Below are 13353 nucleotides of genomic sequence, written 5' to 3'. Positions count from 1 at the left end.
CTAAGAGCTTTACATGAATTGCCCCTTTTAATCCATATGACAAGCAGTGGTCAAGCTGGACAAACAAAAAGAAGCTTTTGAACCCCTGAAATATCATAGGCAGGAAAAAAACAAGAAAATTATTCAGGTGCAAATCTTGGCTATTATGGAAAAGGAATGCTAACACAGAGAATAGACCAAGAGCCCAGAGGATGGAACCAAGAGCCCAGAGGATGGAACCAAGAGCTTCGGAGAATCATTCTAGGCAGTGGAACTGCATCCTGAAGGAACTGGTCACGTGGTCACGTGTGCCAGGCTGGATTTCAGAATTTCTTTTTTTCTCTTTTTCTTCTTCTCCTTCTCCTTCTTCTTCCTCTTTTTTGAGATGGAGCCTTGCTCTGTTGCCCAGGCTGGAGTGCAGAGGCACAATCTTGTCTTACTGCAACCTCCGCCTCCCAGGTTCAAGTGATTTTCCTGCCTCAGCCTCCCAAGTTGCTGGGATTACAGGCACGCACCACCATGCCTGGCTAATTTTTGTATGTTTAGTAGACATGGGGTTTCACCATGTTGGTCAGGCTGGTCTCGAACTCCTGACCTCGTGATCTGCTCATGTCGGCCTCCCAAAGTGCTGGGATTATAGGTGTGAGTCACCACGCCTGGCCCTTTCTGCCATCTTTATCCTTAAACCTACATTACCCTCCACCCACATTCACCATTTAATTCATAGAGTTTTGGTTTTTTTTGAAACAGAGTCTTGCTCTTGTCACCCGAGCTGGAGTGCAGTGGCACGATCCTGGCTCACTGCAACCTCTGCCTCCCGGGTTCAAGCAATTCTCCTGCCTCAGCTTCCGGAGTAGCTAAGACTACAGGCACGTGCCACCATGCCTGGCTAACTTTTGTATTTTTAGTAGTGATGGGGTTTCACCATGTTGGCCAGACTGGTCTGGAACTCCTGACCTCAGGTCATCTACCTACCTTGGCCTCCCAAAGTGCTAGGATTACAGGCGTGAGCCACTGTGCCTGATTGAGTTGTGTTGTTTTTATGCCAGGACCAAATAGAAAAATCCACAAAAATAGTGGAGAGATTTCAAAAGCATGCTTTTCTCAGTACCTAACATAATAAGATGACAAATAGTTGGCAAGGATATAGGTAGAGCAAGGATATAGAATATTTGAGAATATACAGAGTCACAGAATACAGCGCAGTGAGACACTTCTTTTGGAGTGCACACGAAGCCCTAATCAAAACGAACCCTATGTTTATCTGTTAAGCAAGCCTCAAAAAATTTTCAAGATCTGAAATCAAACAGAGCGTGTTCTCTGACTACTAGGCAATTAAGCAAAAAATTAGTTTAAAAACATGACTGGAACATCCCCAAGGTTTAGAAGTTTTTCCTTTTTTTCTAAGTTGGTGGTATGAATTGGAAGGGTTAGAAGTTAAGCAGAATATATTTTAATAATCTATAGGTCAAAGAAGACATCTCAGTGAAAATAAAAGGATATTTTAAACAAATGGTAATCGAAATGTGACATATCAAAAGTTGTGGGATGCATACAAAGCTGTACTTAGAAAATATGGCCATAAATACATATGTAAAAAAAAGAATAAAGGAGCCGGGCACAGTGGCATGCATCTACAGTCCCAGCTACTAGGCAGGCTCAGGTGGATCACTTGAGCCCAAGAGTTGAAGACCAGCCCAGGCAATGTAAAAAAAAAAAAAAAAAAAAAAAAAAAAAAAAAAAAAAAAAAAAAAAGAGGGAAAATAATGGTTCAATATCAATTATCTAAGTAAAAGTATTTATTTAATGTCCAACTCATGAGTACAGAAAAAGAATAGCTAATTAGACGTAGAAGGCAAGAAATAATAAGAGTAAAAATTTCAGAAATATGAAAAAGTGTACATATAGTACAGAAAATTAACAGAACAAAATGCATTATTAAAAAGACTAATAAAGTGGATAACCCCCTAAGGAAACTAATCAGGAGTCCAGGCACGGTGGCTCACGCCTGTAATCCCAGCACTTTGGGAGGCTGAGGCGGGTGAATCACCTGAGGTCGGGAGTTTGAGACCAGCAATGACCGACATGGAGAAACCTCATCTCTACTAAAAATACAAAAAATTAGTCGGGCGTGGTGGCACATGCCTGTAATCCCACCTACTTGTGAGGCTGAGGCAGGAGAATTGCTTGAACCCGGGAGGCGGAGGTTGTGGTGAGCCGAGATGGCACCATTGCACTCCGGCCTGGGCAACAAAAGTGAAACTCTGTCTCAAAAAAACAAACAAACAAACAAACAAAAACAAAACAAAACAAAAAAAACTAGTCAAGAAAAAAGAGAGCATAAATAACCAATATCAGAGATGAAAGGGACAAAACTATAGATCCCAGATACTTAAAAGATATAATAAATAATTTTAAGACAATAAATTAAATAATTTAGATGAAATAGACAAATTTCAAGAAATACATATCTGACTAAAACAACCACATGCACGGACAAGATGGGGATGGACTTTTGTGGAAGTCAGAGGAGGTCATACCTCATGCCCCTGGTAGGAAAAGTGGCCAAAGAGGGCTTCAGAGAACAGGAACTGATGGATGGGCTACATCTTGATGTGAGTCAAGCTCCTGGATGGCTGGAGAGAGGAAGGATGTTCTAGCTGGGGAAACAGTTTGGACAATGGAGACCCAGGAAAGCCATGTTCTAGCAGTGTGAATGTTTGTGCATGCTGAAGTGCCAGGATGCAAGGTGGAGAACTGGGAAATGGCCCTGGAAAGGGGCCAAGGCTGGGTGATGAAGCACCTCGTCTACTGTGGAGGAGCTTGGATTTCTATTGTGGTCCAAAAGGAAAGGATTGCTGAATGTAAAGCCAATGTCACCAGAAAAGCTGAATCCACAAGAGAGTCCTGGAGTCTAAAAGAGCATCTTATGTGGAATCAGGAAAGTTCTGGCATTTGGCAGACTAAGCAAGTGTCTTCACTTGAAGTACAGTTTAGTCCCAATACTCCCTCCCACATCCACCACATCGCACATTTGGTTTTGTGTATTTACTCCAGGTTAAGGTAGAGTCTCTTACGCTTGGTTTGAGTGCTGTCCTCTTCTCTCTGGTCTGACATTTGGAACCAAAGCCAAGCCAGAACACCAGGGCCAAGGGGGATGTTGAATATTGTCTGATTCCCTAGACCACCCTATCAGCACCTCAGCTGCTCTTCACAGCATCACCCTCTCTCCATTTAATGGTTTAAGGTTAACAGGACTTTTTCCTTGAGGCTTGGAGCACAGAAGGAAGCCTCCCCCAAACTAGGCCCTTGAAGAGCAGGCCCGGGGGGAGCAGTGCAATTCACCTTCACACCCCCAAGACGGCTCCTGACCTCTGCTCCCTCCTCCCCTCCCAAAGTGGAACAGAGAGAATATGATTCCCCACAAATTCCGCATCACAGTTTCCAAACAATGGGAAAATCGGAGGCCTTCCCGAGTGCAGACGGACACATTCCGTCTGCGGTGATATTTACCCCCGAATGAGAACCAGGCAGATGCCAGCCCCAGCACGCACGCAGGTAACTTCACCCTCGCCTCAGTGACCTCAGAGGCTGCCTGGCCTTCCCCACACGGGGGTGCTAAGCCTCCCGCCCGTCCTAAGCGGAGACCCAACGCCATCCATAATTAAGTTCTTCCTGAGGGCGGGCCGCCAGGTGCGCCTTCGGCAGGACAGTGCTAATTCCAGCCCCTTTCCAGGCGCGTCTCCCCTGCGCTCGTCCCCCGTCTGGAAGCCCCCCTCCCACGCCCCGCGGCCCCCCTTTCCCGGGCCCGGATTGTTGCTCGTGCGCTGCCGGGAAGGTCAAGGTCCCGCGCCCGCCAGGAGAGCTCGGTAAGTATATAAGGACAGAGGAGCGCGGGACCAAGAGACGGCGAAGGAGGGATAGAAGAGCAGCGAGCGAGAGAGGCCGCCGAGCGTCTCCGTCCTCAGAGAGCAGCCAGCCTCCCGGGACAGGTAAGGGCGCAGCCGGGGGGAACCGCGCTCTTTCCCCGGGATTCCCTGTCCGCGTCCTCGCGATGCAGTCGGCCGGCTCCGGCTCCGAAGGCTGACCTGAGCGCCTCTGGCTCTCCGCGGTCCCGAGTTCTCGGCAAACTTTCTGTGCCGACTGCGGCGTGAGAAGCTGCCGGCAGCTGAGCTGGAGGGCCCACGTCCGGCCCCTGGGCGAACGGCCGCGAAGCTGCAGGCGCTGCCTCCAGGGAGCCGGCGGCCTCCGATCCCCCAGGGGCTCGTCGCGGTCTGGGTTCACGGCGCTCATGTGGGGAAACCGGGATCGCAGGCTGCTAGGGCCCCCGGAGGCTCCGAGCGCCTGCTAGGAGGTCCTGGGACAGCCTGGTCTTTTTTTTTTTTTTTGAGACGGCGTTTCGTTCTTGTTGCCCAGGCTGGAGAGCAAAGGGGCGATCTCCGCTCACTGCAACCTCTGCCTCCCGGGTTCAAGAGATTCTCCTGCCTCAGCCTCCCGAGTAACTGGGATTACAGACATGCGCCACCACATCCGGCTAATTTTTGTATTTTTAGTAGAGACGGAGTTTCTCCATGTTGGTCAGGCTGGTCTCAAATTCCCGACCTCAGGTGATCCGCCCGCCTTGGCCTCCCAAAGTTCTGGGATTACAGGCGTGAGCCACCGCACCAGGCCAGCCTGGTTTTTTAGTATCTCTTGCTCCCAATTTCCAGGATAGATGTCACTTCTTGAAAGTCAAATTTCATACACGCTCTCACAAATTAATGTTGGAAACGGGGCAGCAAAGAAAAGGATAAAAGTCATAGTGAACGCCCTACCTTCCAGTTTTTTGGATTCAGACCCCTGAATCCTTGTTTCCCTGCCCACCCTAGCGCACCCGAGGTGGCCGCGCTATGATAAATTCCTGGGTCAATTACAATGCAGAATAGTTGGGTCTCTTCTCTCCAAGACCTAACTGGGGTTAAAAACAGGTGGCCGGGCGGGAGCTGTCCCAGGTCCTGAAATGCACTGTCCAGTTTCGGATGCCCTCAACAGAACCAGGGGTGGACCGTTTATGGAGCAGACCCTGGGTTCAAGGCGCAGGCAGCCATTTGGAATGATCAAGGCTCAGGTAAGGGGCGTTTCCAGTGAAGGAGAGACAGTCCATTTGGCATTTGGATTCCCCAAATTCTTCATGTTTAAATGGGGCAGGAAGGGTTCTTACAGAATGGCTGGAAGAAGCCAAGGAAAATAAAAGTGTGTGTGGATTTTTTTGTCAGTTTATAAGCTATGCACAGATTATGGCCACTTTAATGACTTAATATTCCTTTGATACTTTTGTTATAGGACTCGATGCATGTATGTCATGGTGTAAGGACAAAACTCCGCCCCTGTGCTCCTCTAATCTTTACAGAAGGGCACGGCTAGCGTGCAGTTTTAGAGTAACAAACAAAATGATTTGTTGAGCTCACACCTATGAAGTTCTAATAAGTGTAGTTCTACTATAAAGTTAATCTTTGGATGAGCAAATTGCAAGTTTCTATTTTTCCAGAGTATTCCATTTTTGGATTATAATACTTGCCCTACTTTAAAAAGCACAACATTTGATATTTCCCTAATAATTTGTTGCTTTAAAAAAATGACACAAAAAGGTAATATTTGTTCGTTGTAGAAAACTGAAAATACGCATAAGCAAATACACATATACATAAGCAAAATATACAATGCAAACACAAAACCATCTCTCAGGGAGGAATCTGAAACTTTAGCAATAGCAACCATCTAACGGTTGAGCATCAGAATATAAGCTCTGAGAGGGTGGGAGTGAATATGTTACCAAATTGTACAACACAGCCCACAGGGCATAAGGAGGGGAAATGCTCTCTGGGGCTTTCCAGGAAGGCCTGAAGTCATTGCTTCTAGCAAATGGAAATCACTCCAGAGTAGTTATCTTTGACGACAATTGAAATATAGTTGAGGGAACCATCAGACCTGTATGATTTTATTTTTTTCCCTCTACTAATATGTTACTTTACATTTGCATTTGGTGACATATGAAACTACCGTTTTTCTGTGACTGTAACATCTGGTCATTTTTCAGAGCTAAATGTGCTATGGTCAACTTGGAGCTTTAATCTAATTGCCTGGTCCACCAAGTTTGGACTCTGTGCTTTAACTGGATCACTGGCACTGGCAGGCTACAATGGGAACAGCCTGTCTCTTGGAGCCAGGAGAGGACCAACGCTCGTTCAGTTGCCCCTTTGGCAGAAGCGCCCCGGGCCAGTCACTGGCTGCCAGTGCCATCTAATGGCTGCTCTGAAAATGCTCAGCCTTGCCCGGCAACGCTTCAGAAGAGAGCCCTGCGCTGGCCCAGCGCCTGGGGAATAGGGCAAGGGTGGGGCAGAGAGAAGGAAGTGGCCTCCTGAATTAGACAATGAGCGCTTCGGAGGACTTTCATTTCCAAAGCCTCCCCTATATAAAAAATATTTGGCCGACGCCTCCCCAAATGAGAGATTTCTTTTAGGCAAACTTATTTTAAAATGCCAGCGTTCATTAGGAGTGACAGGACACTTAGTCATCCACACTTTAATGTGAATCACTTTTCTCATCTAATTACATTTCTTTCTAGCAGCTGGCTGAGAAGATCTTCTGAAATCCAAAATGATTGTAGGGTTGGTGGTGAGCTGATCTCAGTCCTCGAGATGGCTTCAGGGTGTCCACCTGGTTAAGGGAAATCTGGCAGTGCGAGGGTAGAGCTGGAGAAAGGGGTGGGAGCAAGGGACTAGAGGCATCATGGATGACCCCTCTTTACTGTCCCCTGGTATCTTGACCTCAGCTTCTGCCCACAGGCACTTTCTGGATTCTTCAAAAGTATCTGCAGCGGCTGTTCCCCCAGGAGGTAATTCCCTTCTGGTCTCTCTTTCCCCTCCACACCTGCATCCTCTTCAAATCCTGCCATTTCAGACCACATTTCAGAGATCTAGAGAACAAGACATCTGACATGTGATTTATTCAGAAGATGAGCCAGATTTAAAAGAACTGAGATCTGCTTTATAAATGAAGCTCTCCAAAGTTACTGGAGTCTGGATAATAGTGATCACCAGAGTAATTTGTGTGCAGGACATTAAATCAGGTTGCTTGAAATGCTGCCTAAATTGGCCAGTGGTTTTATTTGCTTTGCTGTCAACCCAATATTCATAGGAAATAGAGTTTCAGAGGAGTGATAGGATCCTGGTGGAATAAAAGGGGAAAAGACCATCTTGAGCAGGAATTTCAGGGTCCTCTGTTTTTCCCAAGTTGCTTTCACCCCTTAGATCTGGCATGTCAGAACTACAGCTTCATGTAGTGAAATAGGAGAGTTCTCTGTTAGGAGCTTAGCCTTACCTTGTCACGAACATTAAAGTAATTGTCTCTCTTTGGGCTTCAATTTTCCCATCTCTCATGGGAGGGGCAGAACCAAGCAATCCCCAAAATAGCTTCCAGCCTTAACCTTTTTGGCGTCTCGTTTTAATAGAAGACAACAGGGAAATGGCCACAGTTTACCCAGGTCCATTTCTTCCTCCTTACCACAACTTACACCACCACCCTACTACACACCTCCTTTCTCAGCATTGCTCCTGTCCTTAAAATGCCTTTAACTCCACAAGAGAGTGTGTTGTTACTGTTGGCTCAAGGTCCTTCCTGGTGAGTGGCCAACATTGTTTTGCTCCTTGCAGGGGTCCCACCAATCTTGTTTGCTTCTGCAGTGCCTCAGCCTGCCTGGAAGATGCCGAGATCGTGCTGCAGCCGCTCAGGGGCCCTGTTGCTGGCCTTGCTGCTTCAAGCCTCCATGGAAGTGAGTGGCTGGTGCCTGGAGAGCAGCCAGTGTCAGGACCTCACCACGGAAAGCAACCTGCTGGTATGTGGGCCATGACTGCCATCTTGGCTTAGACATCAGATGGGACTGGAGCTGGGAAAGCTCAAAAGAAAGGGGTGTGGGGAAAGGGAAATTCATTCCCAGTGATAGACGTGATTCAACCTAGGGCAGGAGCGAAACTTTGCAGTGAAGTAAGAAATGGGAGAAGGAATGAGGGAAGGAAGCAGCTTCAGGGAGAGGGGTTGAGTCCACAATTTCTGCTTAGTTATCCTTACTTCCTGCCCCATCTTCTATGGAGACCTTGAACCCCGTAAGCTAGAGATGGTGCTATAAGAACAATAATTGCCCCCTCAATCTATTCTGTACTTTAAATCTTTAGCTTCCCAAACTATTCCTTTTTAAGAAGCACATATCACTTGCCATTTTCATTCCATATTTCTTACCCTTTTATCTACTACCAGTTGCAAAACCAGCCAGGTAGTTCTTCAAATCATCTCTGGAAGAAGGAAAAACCAGGGGACTGTTTTTTTTTGTTGTTGTTTTTTGTTTTTCCTGTAATTGGTGCCAAATGTCTCATGCTACTTCTGGAGGACTGGCCTTCCCCATGTTCCTCTGCAGCCTTTCCAGAGCATGTGAAGGCCCTTTGTGTCAGATAGGAGCTCCCTCCAGGTCACCACAGGGTGTATGTATCTGCGTGTGTGGGGTGTGTGTGTGTGTGTGTGTGTGTGTGTGTGTGGTGGGGGGCATAAATGAGTAATGATACCAAATCCAGAGATTAAAAGGCACATTGAGACCAGGTAAGACGGCTCATGGCTGTAATCCCAGCACTTTTGGATGCTAAGGTGGGAGGATTGCTTGAGCCCAGGGATTCAAGACTAGACTGGGCAACATAGTGAGACCCCCATTTCTACAAAAAATAAAAACATTAGCCAGGTGTGGTGACATGTGCCTGTAGTCCCAGCTACTTGGGAGGTTCACTTGAGGCCAGGAGTTTGAGGTCACAGTAAGCTATGATTATGCCATCGTACTTCAGTCTGGGTAACAGAATGGGACCTTGTCTCAAAACAAAAAAAAAAAAAACAAAAAAAAAAAAAAACAAAACAAACAAGCAAACAAAAAACCCACACTGTTATTATCAGTGACTGGGATTTTAATCCTGTTACCATCACCTGGCAGGTGCTGAGGGTGGAATGTACATAACTACATTCTGTGTATTTTGTCAATGCAGAAGCTGAGTTAAGGTGAAGATAGAATGAGGTCCTCAAAGACACAGACCAATTTTCATGTGTAATATAAAATAGAAATGAAGAGTCCAGGGAATTCTGTGAGTTCCAGTTCAGAAAGACCCAAGAGTCTCTTGACTTGAGACACCCACTGCACAGCTCACCAGGGAGGGCGCACTGGACACAGTCAGGACACATGGGTTCTAGTCCCAGTCGTGAGCTGTGGGACCTTGACCAGGTCCTATCATCTCTCTGGGTCTCCTGTTTCATTATCCATCCAGGAGAGGGGAGTGTAAGTTAGTTTTTTCCATTGTTAACATTCCACAGAGTTGTAATTCTAAACACCTGGAGTCGGCAATGTCCAGCTCAACAGAGTGGGTAGAATCCTTTTATTTTCTCCTTTGCTATTCTCAAGTAAGAGAGCAGCCAGTGAGCTTTTCATCTTTTTATCACTGAAAACTCAAGGCTGCAACCTACGCAGCCATTTTCCTAAGCAAATATGTACCACAATTGACTCCTTCAGGGACAAGGAGCAGAGACACAGGTTCCACATAGGTGGAAATAACCCTAGCTTTCCACCCCTCCCTCGTCAGAATGAGATTACAGGGAAATGAGCTTGCCCCAGAGCTCACTGGGGTATCTCTCAGAGATCAGCTCAGAAGTCGTGAAAGAACCAAGGTGCAGTTTTGGAGGCTTAGTGCAGAGATGGAGCTGGGGTAGGGCATAAAGTAGGTTTTCCATCACTGAGGTAAGGTTGGGGCATTATTTAAAATATGTTTAAAAATATGGGCCCTAGTAGCCAGACTTCTATCACGTGGAGAGATTATCCCCCAAATTTCAGCCCCACTCCCCTCCTGGACTTGAATTAAACCATATGTATCTATTCAACTTTTTTTTTTTTTTTTTCTAATGAGAGGGAGTCTTGCTCTGTTGCCTGGGCTGGAGTGTGGAGTGCAGTGGTGTGATCTTGGCTCACTGCAGCCTCTACCTCCCGGGTTCAAGTGGTTCTCCTGACTCAGGCTCCTGACTAGCTGGGATTACAGGCGCCCGCCACCACACCCAGCTTATTTATTTATTTATGCTAGAGATGGCATTTCACCATAAATTGGCCATGCTGGTCTTGAACTCCTGACTTCAGGTGATCTGCCTGCCCTGGCCTCCCAAAGTGTTGGGATGACAGGCATGAGCCACTGCGCCCTGCCCTCAATATTCATTAAGTGACAACAACTACCACCTGTCTGCCTTTCCCGGAGCCACTCCTTTATGTCAGGCATATAACAATAAGACTTTGGTCCTATTCTCAAAGCTAGGAATGGGTAGATGGCTAGACAAACCACGGAATGGGATGGGGAGTTTGTTGCAGTTGCCAGGCAGAAGCATGCAGGGGATGGGACAAAAGAGTAGGTGGCAAGATCTTAGATGCCCATGAGTGCCAAGAAAGCAGGTGGGCAGACCTGCTCTGTAGGGAAGCCTCACGCTTGACACGCCCGACACTGCGCCCTGTGTCCCCGGCAGGTGGAGAGGGCAGCCAGGGCCTAGGTGCAGTGACGTGCGCAGTGGCCAGGCCGGGGTGCAGGGCACAGGCTGCCCTCATGCCTCGCGTCTTCCCCCAGGAGTGCATCCGGGCCTGCAAGCCCGACCTCTCGGCCGAGACTCCGGTGTTCCCGGGCAATGGCGACGAGCAGCCTCTGACCGAGAACCCCCGGAAGTACGTCATGGGCCACTTCCGCTGGGACCGATTCGGCCGACGCAACAGTAGCAGCGGCAGCGGCGCAGCGCAGAAGCGCGAGGATGTCGCGGCTGGCGAAGACCGCGGCCTGCTACCTGAGGGCGGCCCCGAGCCGGGCCCGCGCGAGGGCAAGCGCTCCTACTCCATGGAGCACTTCCGTTGGGGCAAGCCGGTGGGCAAGAAGCGGCGCCCGGTGAAGGTGTACCCCAGTGGCGCCGAGGACGAGTCGGCCGAGGCCTTTCCCCTGGAGTTCAAGAGGGAGCTGACCGGCCAGCGGCCCCGGGCGGGGGATGGCCCCGACGGCCCTGCCGACGACCTGGAGCACATCCTGCTGCTGGCGGCCGAGAAGAAGGATGAGGGCCCCTACAGGATGGAGCACTTCCGCTGGGGCAGCCCGCCCAAGGACAAGCGCTATGGCGGCTTCATGACCTCCGAGAAGAGCCAGACTCCCCTGGTGACACTGTTCAAAAACGCCATCATTAAGAACGCCTACAAGAAGGGCCAGTGAGGGCACATCGGGGCCCTGGGGCTACCCTCCCCAGGGAGGTCGACCCCAAAGCCCCTTGCTCTCCCCTGCCCTGCTGCCTCCCAGCCTGGGGGCGGTGGTCGCGGCAGATATTCAGCCTCTTAAAGCTGTCTGTAGTTAGGAAATAAAACCTTTCACATTTCACATCCGCCTCTGACTTTGAATGTAAACTGTGTGAATAAAATAAAAATACGTAGCCGTCAAATAACAGCAGCATGGGTCGGAGAAGCACAGTGGTTTCCATTCGGTAGGATATTTCCCGGGGCGTAGTGAGCGTGTAAGGAAAATGTGCTTCCTCCCCCTACCCCCAAATGGATCTTCAAGGGATCAGATAGTTTGGGTGAAGGCTCAGGGTGCCTCCAACACCTCCAGGATGGCCGTATTTTCCACACACTCCACTGAGTGGGAGACTGCTCAGCTAGCACACGTGCAAAGGCAGGATTCCTGCAAGAGTGACCCCGGGCGCTCAGGGGCTCCCCAGCTCCTGTCCACCTCCAAAAGCCAGTTGTACAGGTTGAGGCCTACCCATGCCTGGGAGGGCTCTGGACTGTCACGTGAGAAGTTTTTGTAATGTCTCCGGGGAACTGAGTCCTGACGGCTCCTGGCAATCCATAGGACCTTAGGCAAGTCTCTGAACTTCTCCAAAATTTAGTTCTGTCATCTATCCCTCCCTTCCCAGTATGAGGGTTATTGTAAAGATTAAAGGAGAAAATGGACAATCTTTTCATCACAGAAGCTAAGTGTGAGAGCTGAGAGTTGGTATCAATTCCAATTTGCACTCCCAGGCTACTCACAGATACGCTCAAACATACCATCGCTCTCACACACACTCATGGAGACACACGTCTGTTTTAATACAACATACTCTACACAGTTGCTTCTTCCAGCCCCTAGGGCTTAAGCCCTGACTGAGGCCCACTGATCTCTCCTATGCCCAAGCTCCTCCCTCCCCACGTTTCAGCTCCAACCCTTCTCCTCATCCTTAGTACTTCCCCCAGGCCTCTCTGATAACAGCTTCCTAACCAACCAGTCTCCTAGTCTCCAGCCCTCTCCCCAGACCATCATGTATGAATTCTTCATATTAGTGTATACAAAATCTTGCTTTCCCCCACAGTCCTAGACTCGAGTGAAAACAGCGCCCCCACCCCAATTTCTGTCAATTCCAAACTACTAAGCATGGTGGGTGGGGGCCCTTGTAGATGGGCACTCTCTCTTTACCAAACCCTGCTTCCCAAGCTTCCCCAGATGAAGGCACTGCCTCACACTTGCTGGTCTCCTCACAGGCCTCGCATCCTCCTATACCCTCTGCCTGGAATCCGCCACCCTCCCCTGCAATTTTGTTGTTGTTTTTGAGACGAAGTCTCGCTCTGTTACCCAGGCTGGAGTGCAGTGGCGCAATCTCAGCTCACTGTAACCTTTGTCTCCCGGGTTCAAGCGATTCTCCTGCCTCAACCTCCCAAATAGCTGGGATTACAGGCATGTGCCACCATGCCCAGCTAATTTTTGTATTTTTTTTTTTTTTTTTTTTTTGAGACGGAGTCTCGCTCTGTCCCTCGGGCTGGAGTGCAGTGGCTGGATCTCAGCTCACTGCAAGCTCCGCCTCCCGGGTTTACGCCATTCTCCTGCCTCAGCCTCCCGAGTAGCTGGGACTACAGGCGCCAGCCACCTCGCCCGGCTAGCTTTTTTGTATTTTTTTTTTAGTAGAGACGGGGTTTCACCGTGTTAGCCAGGATGGTCTCGAACTCCTGACCTCGTGATCCGCCCGTCTCGGCTTCCCAAAGTGCTGGGATTACAGGCTTGAGCCACCGCGCCCGGCCCCAATTTTTGTATTTTTAGTAGAGACAGGGTTTCACCATATTGGCCAGACTGGTTTGGAACATCCTGACCTCAGGTGATCTGCCCACCTCGGTCTCCCAAAGTGCTGGGATTACAGGGGTGAGCCACCGCCCCTGGCTCCCCTACCATTTTGAATGCAACTCTCTTTTTCAGTATGAACTCAGGTTCATGTCCGCCTTTGTGGGGCAAGTGATGCCCTTTGCCAGGTGCCCTGTTCATTTTCAGTGTT

General features: G+C 48.9%; 1 protein-coding gene across 4 annotated transcripts; it reads left to right on the top strand.

Moving 5' to 3' along the window:
* Positions 1-3612: 3612 nt before the first annotated feature.
* On the top strand, positions 3613-11500 carry POMC (proopiomelanocortin). 4 transcript variants are annotated; one of them, XM_023230055.2, is made up of 4 exons: positions 3613-3971; positions 6804-6853; positions 7701-7852; positions 10647-11500. In XM_023230055.2, the coding sequence occupies exons 3-4, from the start codon at positions 7721-7723 to the stop codon at positions 11268-11270; spliced, it is 756 nt and encodes a 251-aa protein (XP_023085823.1). In that variant the 5' UTR covers positions 3613-3971; positions 6804-6853; positions 7701-7720; the 3' UTR covers positions 11271-11500. The 4 variants fall into 4 exon arrangements, with proteins under 4 accessions (XP_023085823.1, XP_023085821.1, XP_023085819.1 ...); XM_023230053.3 differs by having other exon boundaries at positions 3887-3971; positions 7671-7852; positions 10647-11493; XM_023230051.3 differs by lacking the exon at positions 6804-6853 and having other exon boundaries at positions 3893-3971; positions 10647-11493.
* The last annotated feature ends 1853 nt before the right edge of the window (positions 11501-13353 follow it).

Source organism: Piliocolobus tephrosceles, chromosome 15, assembly GCF_002776525.5.
Source record: "Piliocolobus tephrosceles isolate RC106 chromosome 15, ASM277652v3, whole genome shotgun sequence".
Lineage (NCBI taxonomy): Eukaryota > Metazoa > Chordata > Mammalia > Primates > Cercopithecidae > Piliocolobus > Piliocolobus tephrosceles.
Note: the sequence above shows the minus strand (reverse complement) of the source record. Positions and strands in the feature narration are given on the sequence as shown.

What these genes read in the sequence shown, in the direction of transcription:
- POMC (XM_023230055.2), top strand. Translation starts at nt 7,721, where the DNA reads ATGCCGAGATCGTGCTGCAGCCGCTCAGGGGCCCTGTTGCTGGCCTTG. An exon ending in CCACGGAAAGCAACCTGCTG is followed by an intron (nt 7,853 to 10,646) that starts GTATGTGGGCCA and finishes GTCTTCCCCCAG; the next exon opens with GAGTGCATCCGGGCCTGCAA.